The sequence below is a fragment of the Psittacula echo genome (assembly GCF_963264785.1).
Source record: "Psittacula echo genome assembly, chromosome: 4".
Classification (NCBI taxonomy): Eukaryota; Metazoa; Chordata; class Aves; order Psittaciformes; family Psittacidae; genus Psittacula; species Psittacula echo.
In genome coordinates, this window is record NC_137738.1 from 19,325,787 (window position 1) to 19,345,180 (window position 19,394).

The window sequence follows — 19,394 nt, forward strand, 5'->3', positions numbered from 1 at the left end:
CCCTATGGATGCTCTTGCCTCTGTGGCTGCAGAAAGCCTCTGTTGCTGAAGTAAGCCAAACCCAAGAAAACTAAAACTTCTTGTGAATTAAGAAATAGCAAAATAATTCTGTAGAAGGTATGACTAAGACATGCATCTATATTGTACATTAATGTGCAGACTCCTGCTTTTATGACTGAGAGGGTATTAGGGAGCAAGAAGGCATCAAGGAAACCGAGTGGAAAAGATAAGAAAACTGAACTGTTTATTTCAAAGTTTTGCTCTTTGTCTGTTGTTTATTAAAAGTTATTCTGATTTTTTATTTTCTCCCAGTTCTGGACAGCTGATTGGAATTCTGCAAAAACACTGATGTTTTTACTCATTACTGGTTTTAGTAGAGACTTGGGAGTTAAGACTGTACTTAATTGGTCAAATTATTTATTTCTTTATAATTTTTGTGCATTTTAATTCAGACAAAAATTGCTTTCTAATGGTAACTTCAGTTGTTTAATTTTTAATTCCTTTTGTTGGAAGATTTTTACGTTAAATAAATGAATTTACAGAACAACTGGGTGATGGAGTTCTCTAATTATTTTTTTCCTGCTGGCTAGAATTGTTTGATGCAAGCTGCATTGAGTCCTGTTGTAAATGAACCTTCATAGAAAGTCTCTTGGATTAATTTTTCTTGTTATATATGGTAACTTGCACAGTTGCTTTTTTCGTAATCACAGCTTGATCTTAGCAATTTTTTAGTATTTGTGCCCTTTAAAATTCTGGTTATTTTCTTTTTCCCTGTAGGCTACCAATATCACCATCCCTCCAAGATGAGTAACAGCCATCCCCTTCGTCCTTACACAGCTGTGGGTGAGATTGACCACGTTCACATTCTATCAGAGCATATTGGTGCTCTAATGAATGGGGAAGAATACAGTGACGTTACCTTTATTGTAGAAAAGAAACGTTTTCCGGCCCACAGAGTGATCCTGGCTGCTAGGTGCCATTATTTCAGGTGAAGTATAGCTTTGTGTCAGGCTCACAGGAAATTTTCATGCAGATAAGATAAACATTGTTTCTCTATGAACTTTTCAGAGTGTAATCATCTGTCCATTGAGTGTGACCTTTTCTGTGCGAATTTTTCCCAGCACATCAAATCATTGTGTCCAAATATAAAAAGATAAATACCATGTCACAATGTTATTCTTTTGACCTTCATTAAATGGGATTTTGAAGGTATTTTTGCAGGTTCAAGAGAACAAGAACTTCAGAACAGAAAAGTTCTGCTGTAAAATTGTTTTGATTTTTTCCGGAGTATGGATCGTGTGCTTCTATGGAATATACTCAATTTGAAAGTTTAATTTTGATGTGTTGGAATTAAATATTAAAAGATGTCTGGCCAATACCGGTTAGAATATATATTTTAAAACTAGGAATAATACTAATCCACCTTTTTAACAGATGGGCATTTTCCATTCTAAATTTAATGAATAGAACTTTGTGGTAATATTCTTCCAGTTATTTTTGTCAGAGGGATAAGATAATAATTAAATTGTGAATGCAAATTGTGTTCAACCTGTCCATCATATTTTAAAAAATCATTGTGAGTACTTTGATTTTTCTTAAGATTCAGGATTTCATCAGAGTTGCTGTGTGCTGGGTTTAGAGTTAAGGAACAGATGATCAAGAATCCTGAGATTTGCAAATCTGCCACTGCGGTTATAGTGGCCAACAAATTGTTCCATTTGCTTTGTGGAAAAAATTCTTCTTTTTTTTTTTTCTTTCTTGCTGATAGTACCATATTTTTTAAAAAAAGAAAGGCATGAGAATCGTATCTAAATTTCTGCTTCGCAGGCTATTGTTCAAAGTGAAGACAGAGCAGTTGTGTAGGATGGAAACATGATGCATTAGAATATTATTCTGCAACTGCTTTCAGAGCAGAGCTGTACTTCAAATGCCAAATATAAGGGGTTTTATTTTGTAAGTTCTTAAACTGTATCCTCTTTGTATTGCTCTTGCTGTAAATAGTAATTTAATCCTTTCTCTTTCTACTTTTTTGCCTGGTTTATATCAGGATATAAATTTATCAAATTTTATCTTCCTTATAGAGCATTATTGTATGGTGGAATGAGAGAATCTCAGCCCGAAGCTGAAATTCCTCTTCAGGACACCACCGCAGAAGCATTTACCATGCTGTTGAAATATATTTACACTGGTCGTGCTACACTACGAGATGAGAAAGAAGAGGTTCTCCTTGACTTCCTCAGCCTAGCACATAAGTACGGGTTCCCGGAACTGGAGGATTCAACGTCTGAGTATCTTTGCACAATACTTAATATTCAGAATGTCTGTATGACATTTGATGTTGCCAGTCTTTATTCCCTTCCCAAATTAACTTGTATGTGCTGTATGTTCATGGATAGAAATGCCCAAGAGGTGCTCTCCAGCGAAGGCTTCTTGTCACTTTCTAAGGTACATCTTTTTGTTTACACTTTTTTCCCCAGGAATGTACTTTGATATGTGTACCACTTCATAACAAAATACTAATGGGGCCACCAAGTGCAAGTTTATACGTTAGTTAACAGGTCTCATTTTAAACTAGCGAAACTGTGACAGTTAGAAATGTTCAAGCTTAACTTGGAATCCTGGTGATCCACTCTGAATTTTTTAGGTATTTAATTTTGACCAGTCACTATAGCTAAATATAGTAAATCTGATGGAGTATTCTACCAAGACGGGAGCAGGCAATCTAATCTTGTCACATGCAGCTTGTTAAATCTGAGTTCTGAGAGCATATTAGCGATAAAGAAATTAGCAAACATTAGTCATCAGGAAGCACATACTTTGACATCTTTGGTATAGACAGTCTTGGTATATATGAGATCTATCCTTTTTTGAGGCAACCTCCTAATTACTCTGCTAGCTAATTGAAAATCAAGCAGCTGTTCAAATCTTTTTGTTCCCATTTTGCAGTCAGTGGGTTTTCTGCATGAATAAGAGCCACTGAAGTTTTCACCTGGTGATTCTCAGTTGGTACTAAAAGAGAGGGGAACCTCGGGAGAGGGAGGGAATCCTAGGTAGTTAGAAGTGGTTTGAAAAGGTGATTCCAAGCCACACTTTATTGTTCCCATCAGTGTTATACCACTAGAATTTTAAAGGAATGCTTTGAACTATACTATCAAATCTCCAAATCGCTTCTTATATTCCAAAGTAAATTTGAAATAGCAACTGGAATTACATTGATTTGAATAGTTTTCCTCATTTCAGTTCTGACTTGCTTCTCCGTGTTGTTTTGTGATATTACCTATTATTTACATGATAGATCCAGTTATTCTTGCATACGTAAGTAAAACAAACTACAGTTTCAGGTAGTTACTTCATTGGAGATTATTTTTAATAACTACAAGTTAACATACCCATTATTTTTTTTCCTATTTTAATTTCCCTTTTTAAAATAAATTTTGTTTCTGTTTGGTTTTTTTTTGTTTTGTTTTTCTTTTCCAGGCTGCTCTTTTAAGTATTGTACTGAGGGACTCATTTGCAGCTCCTGAGAAGGACATTTTCCAAGCTTTGATGAATTGGTGTAAACATAACCCCAAGGAAAATCATGCTGAAATCATGCAAGCAGTACGTTTACCACTAATGAGCCTAACAGAACTACTAAATGTTGTAAGACCTTCTGGATTGTTGTCACCTGATGCCATCCTAGATGCCATTAAGATTCGTTCAGAGAGTCGGGACATGGACCTCAACTACAGGGGCATGTTAAGTGAGTGTTAGGGTTTTTGTGTGTTTGGTTGTTTTTTTCTTATTTAGTGGCTATAGTTCTCTGGAGGATGTGTTTAATTTGTGCTTTGAGGTTTTGTCTATTATTACATGTTTTAAAAGGCTTACATAATGAAATACCTTGTTATGTACCATTCTTGCCATTTCTATTCCTCAGTATCAGTCAACATATTCTTCATATTTGCTCAAATAGTGTAAACAAGTCTTCCAAAACTGTACTAATGGAAGCCTAAAAAGTGTGAGAAGCCTTTCGTCTGTGCTGTCTGTTAATTCAACAAGAACATCTAACACCAAGCTTTGGAAAGATCCTGTTAGTTTGTTGTCTATTGTTTGTTGTGTGATTTATTAAGTGTTTGCCTCACAGCAAAGAATAAAGCTAAATGTTCTTTGAGAGCTTGAACTGTAGCCTCAGTCATGCATGATGAGCCCTGAAAATAACTGCTTTCTCAGAACCACATCTTCCCTTTGTTCTATCTCAGAAGTTACAGATATTAATATTTAAACATGAGTTTAATATTAGGATATTGAAAAAGTTTGGTCATGCAAGACCTTCTTCTGTTGACAGTGCAGTAGAAATACTTGACAAAGTTAAACGGTGTTTTCTGTATTTTTCTGCATATTTCTGTCTCAATATGCTTCTGAACTCAAAATTCCTAGCTTTCTCCAAATCCGAGATTTTTAGATAATTTAACTTTTGTGTTATTTTAGTACTGGTTCAAGCTCTTGCGACTTTTTCTGTTTGTGGAGACATTGATGACCACTTGAATTTCATAGTTGTGCATTTGATGTTTTTATGTAGTAGTACTACAGTACAGTTAAAATTGTACCACTTCAAATTCTGTTCTTAACATCCTGTTAAAATTCACACTTCTGTTGCCAACATGCCTGAAGAGTTCATGGGCAGCTTTTCATCATTCAGCTTTCAGATCATGTTTACTAGGGTCTCTTCTCAAACAAGACTGTTAAAAATGTATTTTTAGCAGGGTGGTTCATCAGTGTGTTGTTTTGTAGTTGGAGTTACAGAACCTTGTCCCCAGGTATCTTGATGGAAGATTTGTTCCTAGGATGTAACATGTTTATTACTGTGAAATGGTGGCATAAAAAACTTGCTTGAGCATGTTGGTTCAAAGCCCAAGTAGTCCAAAGTTTCCTAGTTTGCACAGGTTCATTTAGCTTTAAAGAGTACTGGAAGCCCATGTAGCTAGCAAAATAGCTTGTATAGCTGTACCACTCTGCAAATTTGTGATGCATCCGCATCTTGAATATTTAATGGGGTTTTTACTTTCCCTCAAATTAAAAAAAATAAAATTAAATTTTAATGAGGAAAAAAAAAAGAGACTAAGTAGACCAAAACTTTAAAACCAGGACGAAAGTGATGATTGTATGAGGAAGGTGCAGTAGAATTCTGTAAAATCATGAGGAGGACTGAGAACATAGGTACAACATGCTTGTAAATTATCACTACTTATTTTTATACCTTGAAAGACCATCATTACCAAATGAAGTGGAAGAAGGATAAGTTCTAAAATACCTCTCTTTTTGTATATATTTCTTTTTCCCCTTGAGCATGTGTTTGTGGCCAAGAAAGGATACTGGCAATAATTCTTTGTTCTGACCTAATATGGTTGCTGTTCTTATTTGCAGTGTAGGAGTGTAAAAATTAAGCAATTATTTCCTTTTCTTCTTAGTACCAGGGGAGAATATTGCAACAATGAAGTATGGAGCACAAGTTGTAAAAGGGGAGCTGAAGTCTGCTTTGTTAGATGGGGATACTCAGAACTATGATTTGGATCATGGCTTCTCTCGACACCCAATCGATGACGACTGCCGTTCTGGAATTGAAATTAAACTAGGCCAGCCATCAATAATCAACCACATACGAATACTCCTGTGGGACAGAGATAGCCGGTAGGTGCCAAGTAGACGTAAAAAGGGAAAGTAATGCATTTTGTACTGGTGGTATATGTCACATTGATATATTCATTAAATATTTTATAGAAACAGCATGATACAGTATTGGAGATGACAATGACAAGTTTTATTTTAAAACAACCTGGTTTTTAAATGTAGTTTTGGTTACTTACACACCAGGCCGTACTTTGTGATACTGAACTACCTCGTAATATTTCAGTGAATTTTCTGCGTCTTCACAAAATAAGTTTATATTACCAATGAAAGCTTACACAACTTAAATTGTTTTAATTGTTTTCTATTTGCCACTTACTTTTCAATGGCTTTTATTTTAGCTTGAAGAACAGTATTTTAGTTCTTAAGCACAAACCAGATTTTTTACATATTTACCTTCCAAACATTGAAGGAATGTTCAGACTTTTTCAATATATCAAAATTTCTAAGAAATAACACACATAAAAATAATGACAATAGTTCAGAGATGGTAAAATTTATTTAGAATATGAATTACCAACTAACAGTAGTAGTTATTAGAAGCCACTTAGTGTTGAAGCATGAACTATCATGGATGCCTCAGCCAATTTATGTTCAGCTACTTGAGATTATTCTGGAATGCATAAAGGCTCGAACTATGCCTTTTTGAACAGTATAATGACTGCTTAAGTAGGAAAATTGCAAGGCTTGTTTTACCTGACAAATTGAATATATTAATTTTATAACTTGCCATGACAAAAAATTTACAATGTAGTTGACAGCTCATGCAGATATTCATAAGGAATTTTCTAATAAATACAATAAAGCAAGCTACTTATACTTTTAACACATTATTACCTTTCTGATAAAAGATTCATTTTATAGTACTTCCAGACTAACAGTTAAAAATTGCAAATCAGTTGTATTTGTTTTCTTAACTGAGCTGTGTTATTTTAGAACAGGGCATACTAATGTGTTTTTTTTTTTTTTTTTGTAAATTCATTATTTTTAAAATATAAATTACAGTTATTAATCATTCAAACCTGACTGCATGATTTTTTAGCTATTTGTTTCATAGGAACATAGAATCACAGAACAGTTATGGTTGGAAAGGACCTTGAGATCATCTAGTTCCAACCCCCCTGCCACGGGCAGGGACACCCCACACTAAACCATGTCACCCAAGGCCTCATCCAACCTGGCCTTGAACACCGCCAAGGATGGACCATTCACAGCCTCCCTGGGCAACCCATTCCAATGCCTCACCACCCTCTCAGTAAAGAATTTCTTCCTTATAAGTTCTCCTGATTCAGTTCGAGTGAAACTTATGCTTCTCTATTCCTTTTAAGAAGATTGAAAAGTAAAACTTTGAAGGTACAAGGAACTACTTGATACAATATTATACAACTTATCTCATCAACCAATCTTATAAAATTTGAAAAAGTATTAGATATTAATAATGTGGAGTTCTTTAGCAATTTTGAGATAGCTTGTGTCTGGTAAAATGCCCCTCATCTGCAATGCATAAATCAGCAGCTGCTGAAACTCAGGAAAAACCCTTCTGCTTGGAAGAGCTAACTAAAAAAATTATCTGTTGCTTCATGTCCTACACCAGTCCTTGGAAATTTGTAGAACAAACTGTTGTTTCGGGCAGAATATCAGACAAGATGGATCTTTAGAGGTTTTTCTTGTCCTCATAGGATACTGAGGGTACAGTGATTTAGGATCTAGTTTCTGTGTCATCTTGAATTTTTTGGTTTTGTGTGAAAGTTTACTGTGGGGCTTTCTTTTGCTTCTTATCAAGTATAGTACCTGAAATGTCAAGTTTTTTCCCCCAGTAGCTTAATTGTCTTAAGAGAAATGGAAAAGGAAGCATTTGGAGTACTTTGTCCAGCTGTGGGCTCCTCCCTCTAAGATACTGACATATTGGAGTGAGTTCAGGAGGACACTGATGATGAGGGCTTGAGCACACAATGTACAATGAGATGCTGAGAGAAATTCCTGTTTTAAGAGGAGAGAGCTTAGAAAGGGAAATTCTTGCTGTCTTTGCCAGTTTAGTGGACGAATATAGAGAATACAGGGACAGACTCCTCTTACGGATGTGTTCTGAGAGGGCGAAGAGCAATGGACACAAGCAACAAGTTAAATTCCTATTAAATATTAGGAAAAGAATTCATAATGGGGTAGTTGAACTTGGGAAGAGTTTGCCCAGAGAGGTTCTGCCTTTCAGCCGTTAGAGGTGTGCAGAGCTTCACCAGCCAAAACCTTAAGGAACTTTCTCTAAAATTGCCTTCACTTTTGCCAAGAGATCTTTTCCAACCTGTGTGATTTTTTAGTCCAAGAATTGCCTACCACTTACGTGCGTCTTTCTTGTGGGATACGTGAATAACATCTCCAAAAGAGATGTTTTAGCAACTGTAGAAACACGTGGCTTCTTGTTGAACATCTTTTTAAACTGCTAATTAATTTTAACTGATGCTCTGGTCTGTTAGATTCTTCAGAATGTACATTCTTAACAGAACCAGATACGAACTAATAGGTGTGGTTTGTACGTCTAGTTTAGAGGTGTTAATTAACAGATGAAATTTAGATACAAAAGTGCTAAGGAGTCTAGGTGTCCAACTTACCTCTGTGAAAAAGATGCTTTTCCTTAAGAAAGATCCTTAAGAAAAATAAAAGGCATAGTGTTGTGTATGATAATGGAATTGTATTTCTGAGACAATTTTTCTTTGCTTGGAACCTTCAGAAACAAAAATAATAGCATGTTGTATATTGGTTACAGATTTACATCACTCTAGCAATGGTGGTGTGAGAATCACTAAATTCTCACCACACAGAAGACAGTAACTTTTGCATTAAACTGCTCAAGCTCCAAAATGCTGGAGCCTAGCTTGGCCAAATATGCTTAGGCTAGTAATAATAATGCTGCTAAAACACAGTGTATTTATATGGGTTGTGAATATTACACATCTGGTTGGTGTGAATGTGGAAGCTGATTATGCAATTGACATCTTAAAGACTCTGCATTGCCTTTCTAAGTGCACAAATTGGTATTAACAATGTTAAGAATTTTGAAAAAATACCACTTCAGACATCTACTCATCTTAAGTAGTTAGCAGAAAACTGGAAATATTAATGAAGGCATTAATGTTTAACAAAAAATGTAGATGTAAAATTCTGGAAGAGGTAACTCTTGGAAATGAGTCTGAAAGAGGAATAAAAGCAAATATGGTGCTGTTGAAGTGCCTATGAACTTTGCAGACTAATGCACTGAGAGAAAGAAAGTACTCTGAAACATATTCGATTATTTGCTGATCCACAAGTGAAGTTGCTACTATATTTATATTTACTATATTTAAATAGCACTGTTGTAGGTATAATATGAAAATAGCTGTGGCTTTTAAGTTTTAGTTTGAGTTTGTTTTCTCCTAACAGCAAACTATAAGCTAAACATAATTGATAAGTGAGAAGAAGGCACAGATTCTATTGGTGATTTTTTTTTTTTTTTTTTTGTTTTAGTTTGTAATGGGGTAGTTTTGGGGTGTTTAAGGCTTAACAAAGTATCATAAACAACTGAAAGAGTCAGAAGAGACTCAATGAGCAAATGATGATAAAGTATATCTTTTTCAAGTGAAGGATTTGTATTTGTGTTTTTGATCTACTAAATGTTTTCTTGTTTTTCTTCATTGATAAGGCAGTAGCAGTAATAACTGTATCGCTGGTGTTTCAGATTTATTCCATGCAGAAGGAATACAAATGATTATTTTTATGACTGAGTTGAAAGTCTTCATTGCATAGTCTCATCCAACTACTGCAGATTGTGAGTGTTAGGATGTTTTAAGTTATTCTGAAAACATCCCTTAACATAAACTGCATGTTAATTTATTTTCAAAGCTATTTTGAAAACAGGGATTTCTTTTAGATATCTTAGGTACAGGTCTGTGGATAGGAACAGATAGCCTTCTTTTCAGCACAGCTGGAAATGCAGAAGAAAGTGTAAAACGTAATACCTAAAATGTGGCTGCTTGCATTCTAACCAGTGTTTTTTGACAATCCATAGGTCTTATTCCTACTACATTGAGGTGTCCATGGATGAATTAGACTGGATTCGGGTTATCGATCACTCTAAATACCTCTGTCGGTCCTGGCAGAACCTGTATTTTCCTGCCCGTGTCTGCAGGTTAGTTCATCACTCTAATGTTGCATAGCTAAATGTAGATGCAAGAATAAGTTGCTGGATTTTGCTACTGTATTAGGTGTATCTCAAAACATATGATATACAACTTTCATCAGCTATTCTTAAATGTGTCTGCTTTGATGGATGCTTTTTAAATATACATATAGGTGATAAATTACAAGCATCCTATTTCAAAAATCTGGTGCTTCCATGTCTAACTACGTATCTCTTTCTCCTTTCTTGCCTTTTTTTTTTAATTCTTTTGAGTCATGCTCACTTTTCCTATTGCAGCTGATGTGTTTATTTCACTCAGTAGTAAACATAATTACTTGGCTTTCAAAATGTTTAAAATGTGTTTACATACTTGCTATAGAACTTGGAAATGTATTTCAATGTATTTTAAATATTTTCTACTGTTGTATCAAAGAAGTGTTCTAGGTAGTTGTGGAAGGGGGGAATTAGGGCTAAAGAGGTTTGAGCAATGTTTTATGTAAACCAAAGCAGCGAGATGGGTTCAATCATTATTAAGGTGATGATGTCTTTTTACTTTAGATGCCGGGAATTCTGTAAAAAACTTATAATCACATTGAACCTGTCTTATCCAAAAACTGAATGAAGCTTGTTGATAGAGAGGCCATAATCTGTAGATTCCAAGATGTTATCATCATTAGGTTTTGAGTCATAGACCCTAAGCGAAAAAGAAAAATGCCGTGTTGTGGTAATTATTTTCTTTAGAAACAAACTTTTTATTTGGTACAGCAACACTTGAAATCCTCAAAGAGGGGAAGTGCTTTCTTTTTTCTGAAGAAAGGCCTTTGTCTCTGATCTTTACTGCTCTGCAACATGGGCTTGCTGGCAAGCAGTTGTAGTCTATGTGAAAAGTCTGATGGGTCACGTGTATGTCTGTCTTCAGATAACTCTATCTCAGCCTTCCTCTCTTTTAGTAAGTTCATACTGAATGTAACTGACTTGAAATTTATTTTTCCTGATACAAACAAATACATTCTCACCTTTTCCACATAAGTGTTATGATTCTGTTTTTACTCTTTCTGAAATGGTTGGCTCTGCCCTTACTTTGTGTGTATATCTGACAAATTTTGTTGCCTATGATAAATCATCTAACAATGATGAAATCCCTCATGGAGTTTGTAGGTGTGGTTTACATTTTCTGGAGTTATTTTCTGTGTGTATGACCTTAACTTGATGCAAAGTGAATGGATTGTTAGTGAGCACAGCTTTTTTTTTACTTCCATCATGTTACCAAGAAGATTTGAAGAGGTCTAGGGTGTTATGGTGGGACTTTCCTGAATCTTCTTTCAAAAGGGCAGCTGTTCTTTGGCCTCCTACAAAGACTTGTCCAAAAGTGATTTGTCTACTTCAACATCAGTTTATCTGTTTGTCATAAACCCTTTAGCTGTCTTCATCTGTGTGTATGAGTCTGCTACATTTTGGGAACATCGTTGTTCTGTATGGGTGACAGCTCTTTGTAGCCTTGCCTGAAAGTGCTCAGAAGGAAGAGTGGAGGGGAGTATGTTACTGCAGAGATTTAGGTGGTACCTTACTAATTTTTTGTCACAGAAGGAAATCTTTTACATTCTAGCACTCCAGTGATCTCTTAATCCTCTGTAGGTGACTTGCCCTCTATTGGAGAAGCACAGGAGAGAGCTTATTTCATGTGGTGATTTTTGTATACATACCTGTATATTTTCTACTTACATGCACACACAAACGCACCTGGAAGCCTTCCCTTTGCAATTTTATTTTAGCAGGTATTTGAAGTATACAGTTGTCCAGGTAGCTACAGCAGAGACTTCCTTATCAAATAGTCCTCATGCCTCTGATTTTTCCAGTTTTGCTCAATGATCCCCAGTAAGCCTCTTATTTTCTATAAATTCTGTTCCTTGTTATCATATCCACAGAGTGGTGGGGAATTCCCTGGAGATGCAGCTGCTTTGAAAGAGTGGGTGAAGGAGCTAAAGAGAAAGTCATGTAGCAGCTTAAATTTATGAGTTCTTATTAAAGAGCAGTAACCTTAAGGCGATAGAGTTTTCAGTTGTGAGTCAACATGATAATTCAGGGTAGTTTATATAAGGCTGTTCTGTAATCTGTCTTTACATCAGTGAGTTGAAGCCTACATTTATAGTAAGAGTGCATTTGCTAGTCAGAAGTAAAAGTACCGTGGCTATAATTTACTACTGCTCTTTATATATTCTTTTCTTGCAAATAAGAAGAAAAGGCTATTTTAAATGTAATAAGAAAACTAAAATTGCGAACAATTTTTTGAGCAGTTCCATTTCAAGAACTTTGTTTTTATTTATTTATATGAATATAAATAGTTAGATCTAACTTGAAGGTTGGCTCTGCTTTGGTTAGGGTATGAACCAGGTGACCTCCAGAAGAGAGGCTTTGAGTGCGGGGAGGCTTTGCACATGTCCCTATTAGTATTTGAGACTTTTATTTATCTGGCTTTAATTAATATTCTGTTTAGAAAGAAGTAAACAAGGAGTATTATTTTTTTTCTGTCTTTAAATCGGGGGATTTGCAATTACATATTTAAAGTAGTTTTATTTACTTAAGTGAGTTAAACTAGTTATCTGTAAGATACTGACATACTCAAAACAGAAATCCTAAAATACATAGCAGTTTTTGTCCTCTAAAAAAGAGATGATTTCCAGTGTTGTGAATACTGTTATGAGCTAATATGAGATTATGTCAGAATGTATTCTTCTAATATTTAATATTCAGTTTTTACAGGTAAGTTATGCATGCTTATCTAAGGGCAGATAGGTTTAAGTGGTTTATATGCCATTTAGAAAGAAACTATTATCAGATTATCAGAAGATAATTTAAAAAAAAACCCCTATTTATTCAATTTGAAAATGTAAAGGCCTGCCCTGTTTGTGAAGGAAGACTATAACATAACTCAGCAGATCACTTACATTTACCAGCTATATAGGTTAATCGCTACGTTCTTTATATTCAAAGCTAGTTGTTTTTGTATTACTCAGCACTGCTTCTGTTGTACTCTTGAGTCAGTGTGATAGGTCCTGGTGCCAGAATTTTTCTGTTCATGGGCAACAGTAGAGAGGAGTGCGTTGCAAGGATCATGCTTTACTCTGTCTTCTTGCCATTAGTTTTATCATTTATTCCCATTTTGTCTTACTAATGAAGATCATAATCTCTTTGCAAGCAACCACTTAGGGAACCAGGCAGCAATTTTTTAAAGGTTTGCATGCATTTTCAGCAGAAGATGATAGACTAAGTATCTTTCTCAATGCAGTTTCTTACTGGTGTAGGTTTGAGACAGGTGATGTTTGGGGTTTTTTATTTCTTAAAAAAATTTATTTTAGCTCTGTCGTGGTTTAAGCCCATCCACCCAGCTCACTCGCTCACTCCCCCTGCCTTCCTCCCCACCTGCTCCTGTAGGGATGGGGAGGAGAATTGAAAGAATGTAACTCCCATGGGTTGAGATAAGAACAGTTTAATAACTAAGGTATAACACAAATCACTACTGCTACCACCAGTAATGATAAGGGAAATAACAAGGGAAGAGAATACAACTGTTCACCATCCCCTGACCAATACCCAGCCCGACCGAACAGTGATCTAGCCCTTCCAGGTAACTGCCCCCAGTTTATATACTGGACATGACATGCTGTGGTATGGAATACCTCCTTGGCTAGTTTGGGTCAGGTGTCCTGTCTCTACTTACTCCCGACTTCCTCTCCTCCCTGGCAGAGCGTGAGATTCAGAAAGTTCTTGGTCAGAGTAAACATTACTGAGCAGCAACTAAAAACATCAGTGTTATCAGCATTGTTCCCAGGCCAGAAGTCAAAAACACAGCACTGGACCAGCTACTAAGAAGGAGAAAAATGACTGCTACTGCTGAACCCAGGAAAGCTGAAAGGGCTTTATGGCATTACTGTATAGGATGACATTTTGAGGAACAACAAGGAATTGGAGACTAGGGGTATTAGCTTTTTTTATTTAGACACCTTTTTTCAAAGCAAGGAAGTAGAATGTACCAGATTCTGTACACGTTGTTGAAGGACAGTCTGTTTGTATCTGATACAGTAGAGCAATTGTTCATACGTAGATTATAAAGGGAATGTGAGCCCTGTAACATTAGACAAGGTTAGTTGCCTTTTTTAGTTACCTTTCACATAAATATTAGTTATGCAAGGTGAGAGCTGTCAAGAGCTGAACTAATGTGTTCACCTGATTTTTAAGAAGCCATTCAACCATTTTCATGGATGTAAAAATTGATGGGAGTGTATTTTATTTGCATGTATGTAGGTTGGTTTATTTGTTTTTTGAAAACCTTTCAGTTTTAAATATATCCATTTTCAAATCTAAAATCAATGCCTCTTTCACATTATCTGAATGGAAAGAATGCAGCCTTCTGGCAGTTAGTTGTTAAATAAAAGAAGCAATTTATACCACAATGAATTAAGACCTATTCAGTCTTTTTAACAAGTCGTTTATTGTATCATATGTCATAGTCTTATTATGACCGTGGAGTTTTTTTGATACATGGAGCATTGTTGAATATTCACAATAGTGTTAGAGTTAGGGCCATTATTGTGCTTCCCCTGAAAGATTAAATGTACTTGGCAAAGCATGTACGAAGCCATTCAAACTGATTAAGCACAATCAATTAAGTAGTGTGCGAAGATGACTTACGTTCTTCTTTACACTCTTCTTCCTGTTACTTACTGGTATGCTCCAGTTTATGTCTTATGGTTTCAGAGTAATTTTTCACAGCCATAACCTTTTTCTAGATAAGTAGATGGAAAATGGAAGGGCAGCAACCAACAACTTCTGAAATTCTATGATAAATAGGAAATGAGAAGATTATTTATGCTTTCTCACACACAGAGGTAATTTATTTGTTATCTGTAGAATGTAATCCCTGATTTGAATATACAAGCTAATTTGTACAAGGAAGATTATGTCTTAGGCATTGAATTTAAGCCTAATAGAGAGGGTTGCAATATTTTGAGTTGGTGGTTTTGGGTTTTTTTTTCCAATTTGTTTTTGGGTTTTTTGTTTTGTTTTTAATGGGTTGGGGGGGGTTGTTTTGGGATTTTTTTGGGCGGGGATTGTTGTGTGTCTATGTGATTTGGTGTTTGATTTTGCTTGGGTTTCTTTTAGCAAAAGTGATAGGTATTATACCTCAGCTTTTTATTGCCATAGTTGTATTTCAGATTTTTATTTTTCGTTTTAAATGCTTTTAGCAGACATTATTCCATCACCTTTAAACACTGAACTGCTATATACTATGCAGAAAAAGCAAGTAAGAGACAATTACAGGGTAATGTTTCTTTTTTAACATAATCTGGTGTGGGTTTTTTAGTGTTTCTTTTGGTCCTAATTTCATTGTTTGCATTTACACAGCAATTCTCATGTAGAGATGAAGGCTTTAGAGAGAAGAGGGGAGACAGGAAATAGTCATGTAAGCAGGTCCCTGTGAAAGTTAGGAACAAATGTCAGGTTCATAGTTACACCACCTTCCTTCTTTAACAGTGTGGCTACGTAGAAGAGAATACTTGTGTATTTGTTTTCCTTGTACGGTTTGTTACTCATTTTTGAAGTGAATATTTATCTTTCTATGGAGGCATGGTTAGCAAGCAAAGGTCATGTTCCCATGTCTGAGCTTAATTAAGCACAGATTCTGTGAAAGTGAGAAAAAACACCAGTTGTGTACAGTTGCCAGCAGTGGAAAAACCCTGGAAGTTAACCAATAGAGATAGAAGACCAGCTGGCCTACCTTGTAGCTAAAAATTGTCTGTGAACTAGGAGCAGAGACCTTGAGAGGAGGATGTGTATATGAGCAGGGGAAAATCACCGAAATGCACCTGGAATGCACCCAATGCTGTATATGCCAACCAATCACTACGGGAAGCTGTGTGTACGTGGCAGTTTGACACTATATATACCCATTATTTGAGCACAATAAACGGATCACTTTTATCAATCATATTGATTGTGCATGTGTTCCCTCCGTGCGCGACGACATCTTTCATATTTCTGAGTATTTTCAATATGTACCAGTTAAATAAGCCAAAATGAATACAATCTTATTGATTATATTAAGAAAGTAACTGTCCTATGTAGCAGTTAGTCCGTAGTTCTGAAAAATTGGATTGTCATGTGTTTCAACAAATCAGTGATAAAAACTGTAAGAGAGCTGCTTATATGGTATTTTTTCATAACCAATGTGGATAACAGATTTAATATGCAGAAGCAACAATAGTTCATTTAAAAAAACCCAAAAAAACCCACAAAACCAGATTTTCACATTGATGTAGCAGTCAGAGTTTTGATTCTAAGCCACAGCACTTTCTGGGTGGATAAAAGAGTGCAAGTACATTACATGAATGTTAATGCCTTTAAGGATATTTGAATAGGCAAGCGTCGTGGTTTAAGCCCCGCCAGCAACTCAGAACCACACAGCCACTCTCTCACTTCCTCCCGTCTTCCTCTCCCATTTTCCGGAGGGATGGGGAGGAGAATCGGAAGAATGTAACTCCCACGGGCTGAGATAAAGAACAGTCCAGTAACTAAGGTATAACACAAAACCACTGCTGCTACCACCAATAATAATAATGGTAAGGGAAGTAACAAGGGAAGAGAATACAACCGCTCACTGCCCTCTGACCGATACCCAGCCCGACCGAGCAGTGATCTGGGCCTTCTGAGTAACTGCCCCCAGTTTATATACTGGGCATGACATGCTGTGGTGTGGAATACCTCCTTGGTTAGTTTGGGCCAGGTGTCCTGTCTCTGCTTCCTCCCTGCTTTCCCCCCATCCCTCTCAAATCATGAGATTGAGAAAGTCCTTAGTTGGAGTAAACATTACGTAGCAACAACCAGAAACACAATCGGTGTTATCAGCATTGTTCCCAGGCTGAAAGTCAAAAACACAGCACTGGACCAGCTACTAAGAAGGAGAAAAATGACTGCTACTACTGAACCCAGGACAGCAAGGCTGTTTTCTGTTTTATCTGTCTCTCTTTTTTCATCCTTTAGTTTTTGTTTCAGGGCTTCATCATTTTACTTTTTCCTAGACCATAAATTTGAAGAACTTCATTAAAGCAATTACAAGAAAATGAAAAATTTTGAGATATCAAAGTAAATCAGATGTAGCCACAAGGTGTCACTATAGTAAAAATTTAGAAGACTGAAATTCTTTCTGTTTAAACTCCTTTAGTAAAACTATTATTCCTTGTGTGTGGTGTACTGGTGTACTAAGCTTCCCAGATTTACGGAATCATTGTGTTTGCTGGTTATGCTGCAGAGAGCAGGTACAGACTTTGTACATTAAATCAGAAGGAAACTCTCAACTAATTTTCCATGTTTCATCTGACATGGGATGATGTGGAGTTTTAACTGAGGGAATATTTACCTGACCAGACCAATTTATAGTTTGAAATGTAATGCTATTTTGCCAACAATACCAGAATTTGAAAATTATAATGAGAGAGCAGAGGTCATTTTTTTTAATCTGCATTTGCTACTGTTTTATTTTCTTATCTCCTCTTTAGATATTATAGTGTGGCTAATCAAAGGGAAATATTAATTAATTATTACTGCATAATTTTCTTGTCCTTAAGCGTGTTTCTATTAAATGAACTGATAGATGCCCATAGAATAATGCTGTAAATGTGGGAAATATTTTAAACATACACTTTTTCATGTTTTTTAATTTGTTCTAAATTGAAAAATGTTGAGGTTTTCTAATACTGGTAGGTTGAATTAGTAATGGTAAAGTACTCCATGTTTCCCTTAAAGTACTTGGCTGCTGTAGAAAACATGGTATAGAAATCACTTTAGAGGGCATACTTGTGTATTAAATGTATCTTATCAGTGCAGAGAGAATTTCTTGCCTTTCCTTTTATTAAACATTGATTATATGGGGTGGGTTTTTTGTTCAGTGCTTCAATAGTTTTTGCTACTAATGATTACACCATTTGTAATCCTCTGCCTGAGTGGAGACAAATTAAATTGTAGACCGGGTCTCCTGAGTGTTGAAAAACACAGAATGTAAAAAGAGTAAATGTTTCAGGACTAGCACAGTTCTAAACTAAGAAATGTTGGTAGCTGTGCATAATTATTTTTCAGGTAGTGATATGTGAAGAAATATGATTTTCATATATAGGCTAGACAAAAGTTTTTTTCTTTAATTCTGTTCTTGTTCAGGCAGCCTCAGATACCTGTGCATTATACATGATGTGTATATATATATATATATGCATTATACATGATATATATGATGGTGCAATCATCATACTTTCCACTTGGGCGAGTGGCTCATTGAAAGTAGCTACTGATTAAGCAGCAATGTCTCACTTTCAGCCTTACCAGTAGGTCTCTGACATAGAACCATCATAGAATCATAGAATGGTTTTGGTTGGAAGGGACCTTATCTGTCATCTAGTTCCAGCTCGCTGTCATGGGCAGGGACACCTTTCACTAGACCAGATTGCTCAAAGCCCTGTCCAGCCTGGCCTTGAACACTGCCAGGGATGGGGCATGCACTACTTCTCTGGGCAACCTGTACCAGTGCCTCACTGCCCTTGTAGTGAAGAACTTTTCTTTAATCTAAATCTACCCTCTTTCAGCTGGAAGCCTTTACTCCTTGTCTTATCCCTAAAGGCCCTTGAAAAAATCCCTCTCCAACAACTTCTGTAGCCCCCTTTAGATCCTGGAAGGCTGCTGTTTATAGCAGCTCTCCTGGGAGCCTTCTCTTCTCCAGGCCCAACTTGCTCAGTCTGTCTTCATATAGGAATAATAGATACCTGTTTTACAGTTTTCCTGTGTTTGATGGAAACTTAGTGGTTAAGAACTTGCCAAAAATCATTCCAGATATGGTTCAATTTATGAAGATGGTGAATTTATGAACAAGTGAGGAGGTGACTCTTGAGAAAGAAGCAGATAGAGCATGGTCCCAGTTGAAATAAACTGAGAAGAAAGCAGTGTCTGCAGATCTAAGTTAGCACCGGCTTTTTTAAGCAAGTAGTTCTAGATTCACTCTCCTCCCCAGCAGAGAATTGTGGTAATCAGAAAAAGTACACAGACATCCTAAAGAAGCTTTTGAGCATTGTTCTGACTAACCTTATAAGAGTACTTCTCGATAATGGAATGATTAAACTTGGGCAACTGAAATCATCTTTACCTTAGTTACTGCACATGAGAAATACAAGTGGTTACATAAGCAACACGTTGATTACTTGTTATATTTGTACTGTGCTTCGGGAAGCATTGACTGTTGTGTAAATATTTCTAACAGTGCAGATATACTGATGTTTCAGAGATTAGGAAAAAACCCAACACTTTGCTGCACGATACAAATTATCTTTTCTTCATTAGTCTATCACTGAAATCTTAAAATCTTTTCCAAATTCTAATACTGTATGTAATACAGTGATAACATAATTCTAGAGATAAGTAAAAATTATCTTGGCTTGTATTGCAGAAACATATTTATTAAAAGAAAGCAATTTTGAAATGTCACCCAGACCTTTGAGAGTTTTCACTGACATTATTTTCACAACTCAATTTTCACTGCAGG

The 19,394-nt window shown here is 36.0% G+C and overlaps 1 protein-coding gene across 4 annotated transcripts in view; it reads left to right on the forward strand.

The window, feature by feature from the left end:
• The window catches only part of BTBD9 (BTB domain containing 9), a 155,296-nt gene that overhangs the window by 10,595 nt on the left and 125,307 nt on the right, over positions 1-19,394 (forward strand). For 3 of the 4 annotated variants that reach the window (XR_013956760.1, XM_080617071.1, XM_080617072.1), the window contains exons 3-7: positions 778-988; positions 2,082-2,445; positions 3,478-3,742; positions 5,448-5,667; positions 9,704-9,823. Coding sequence is in view for 3 of the 4 variants with exons in the window: in XM_080617071.1 (XP_080473197.1) it covers positions 778-988; positions 2,082-2,445; positions 3,478-3,742; positions 5,448-5,667; positions 9,704-9,823 (1,180 nt within the window). In the remaining variant the exon portion in view is untranslated. Of the gene's footprint in view, positions 1-776; positions 989-2,081; positions 2,446-3,477; positions 3,743-5,447; positions 5,668-9,703; positions 9,824-19,394 lie in introns of those variants that run through there. The other variant, XM_080617073.1, reaches the window with a different exon arrangement.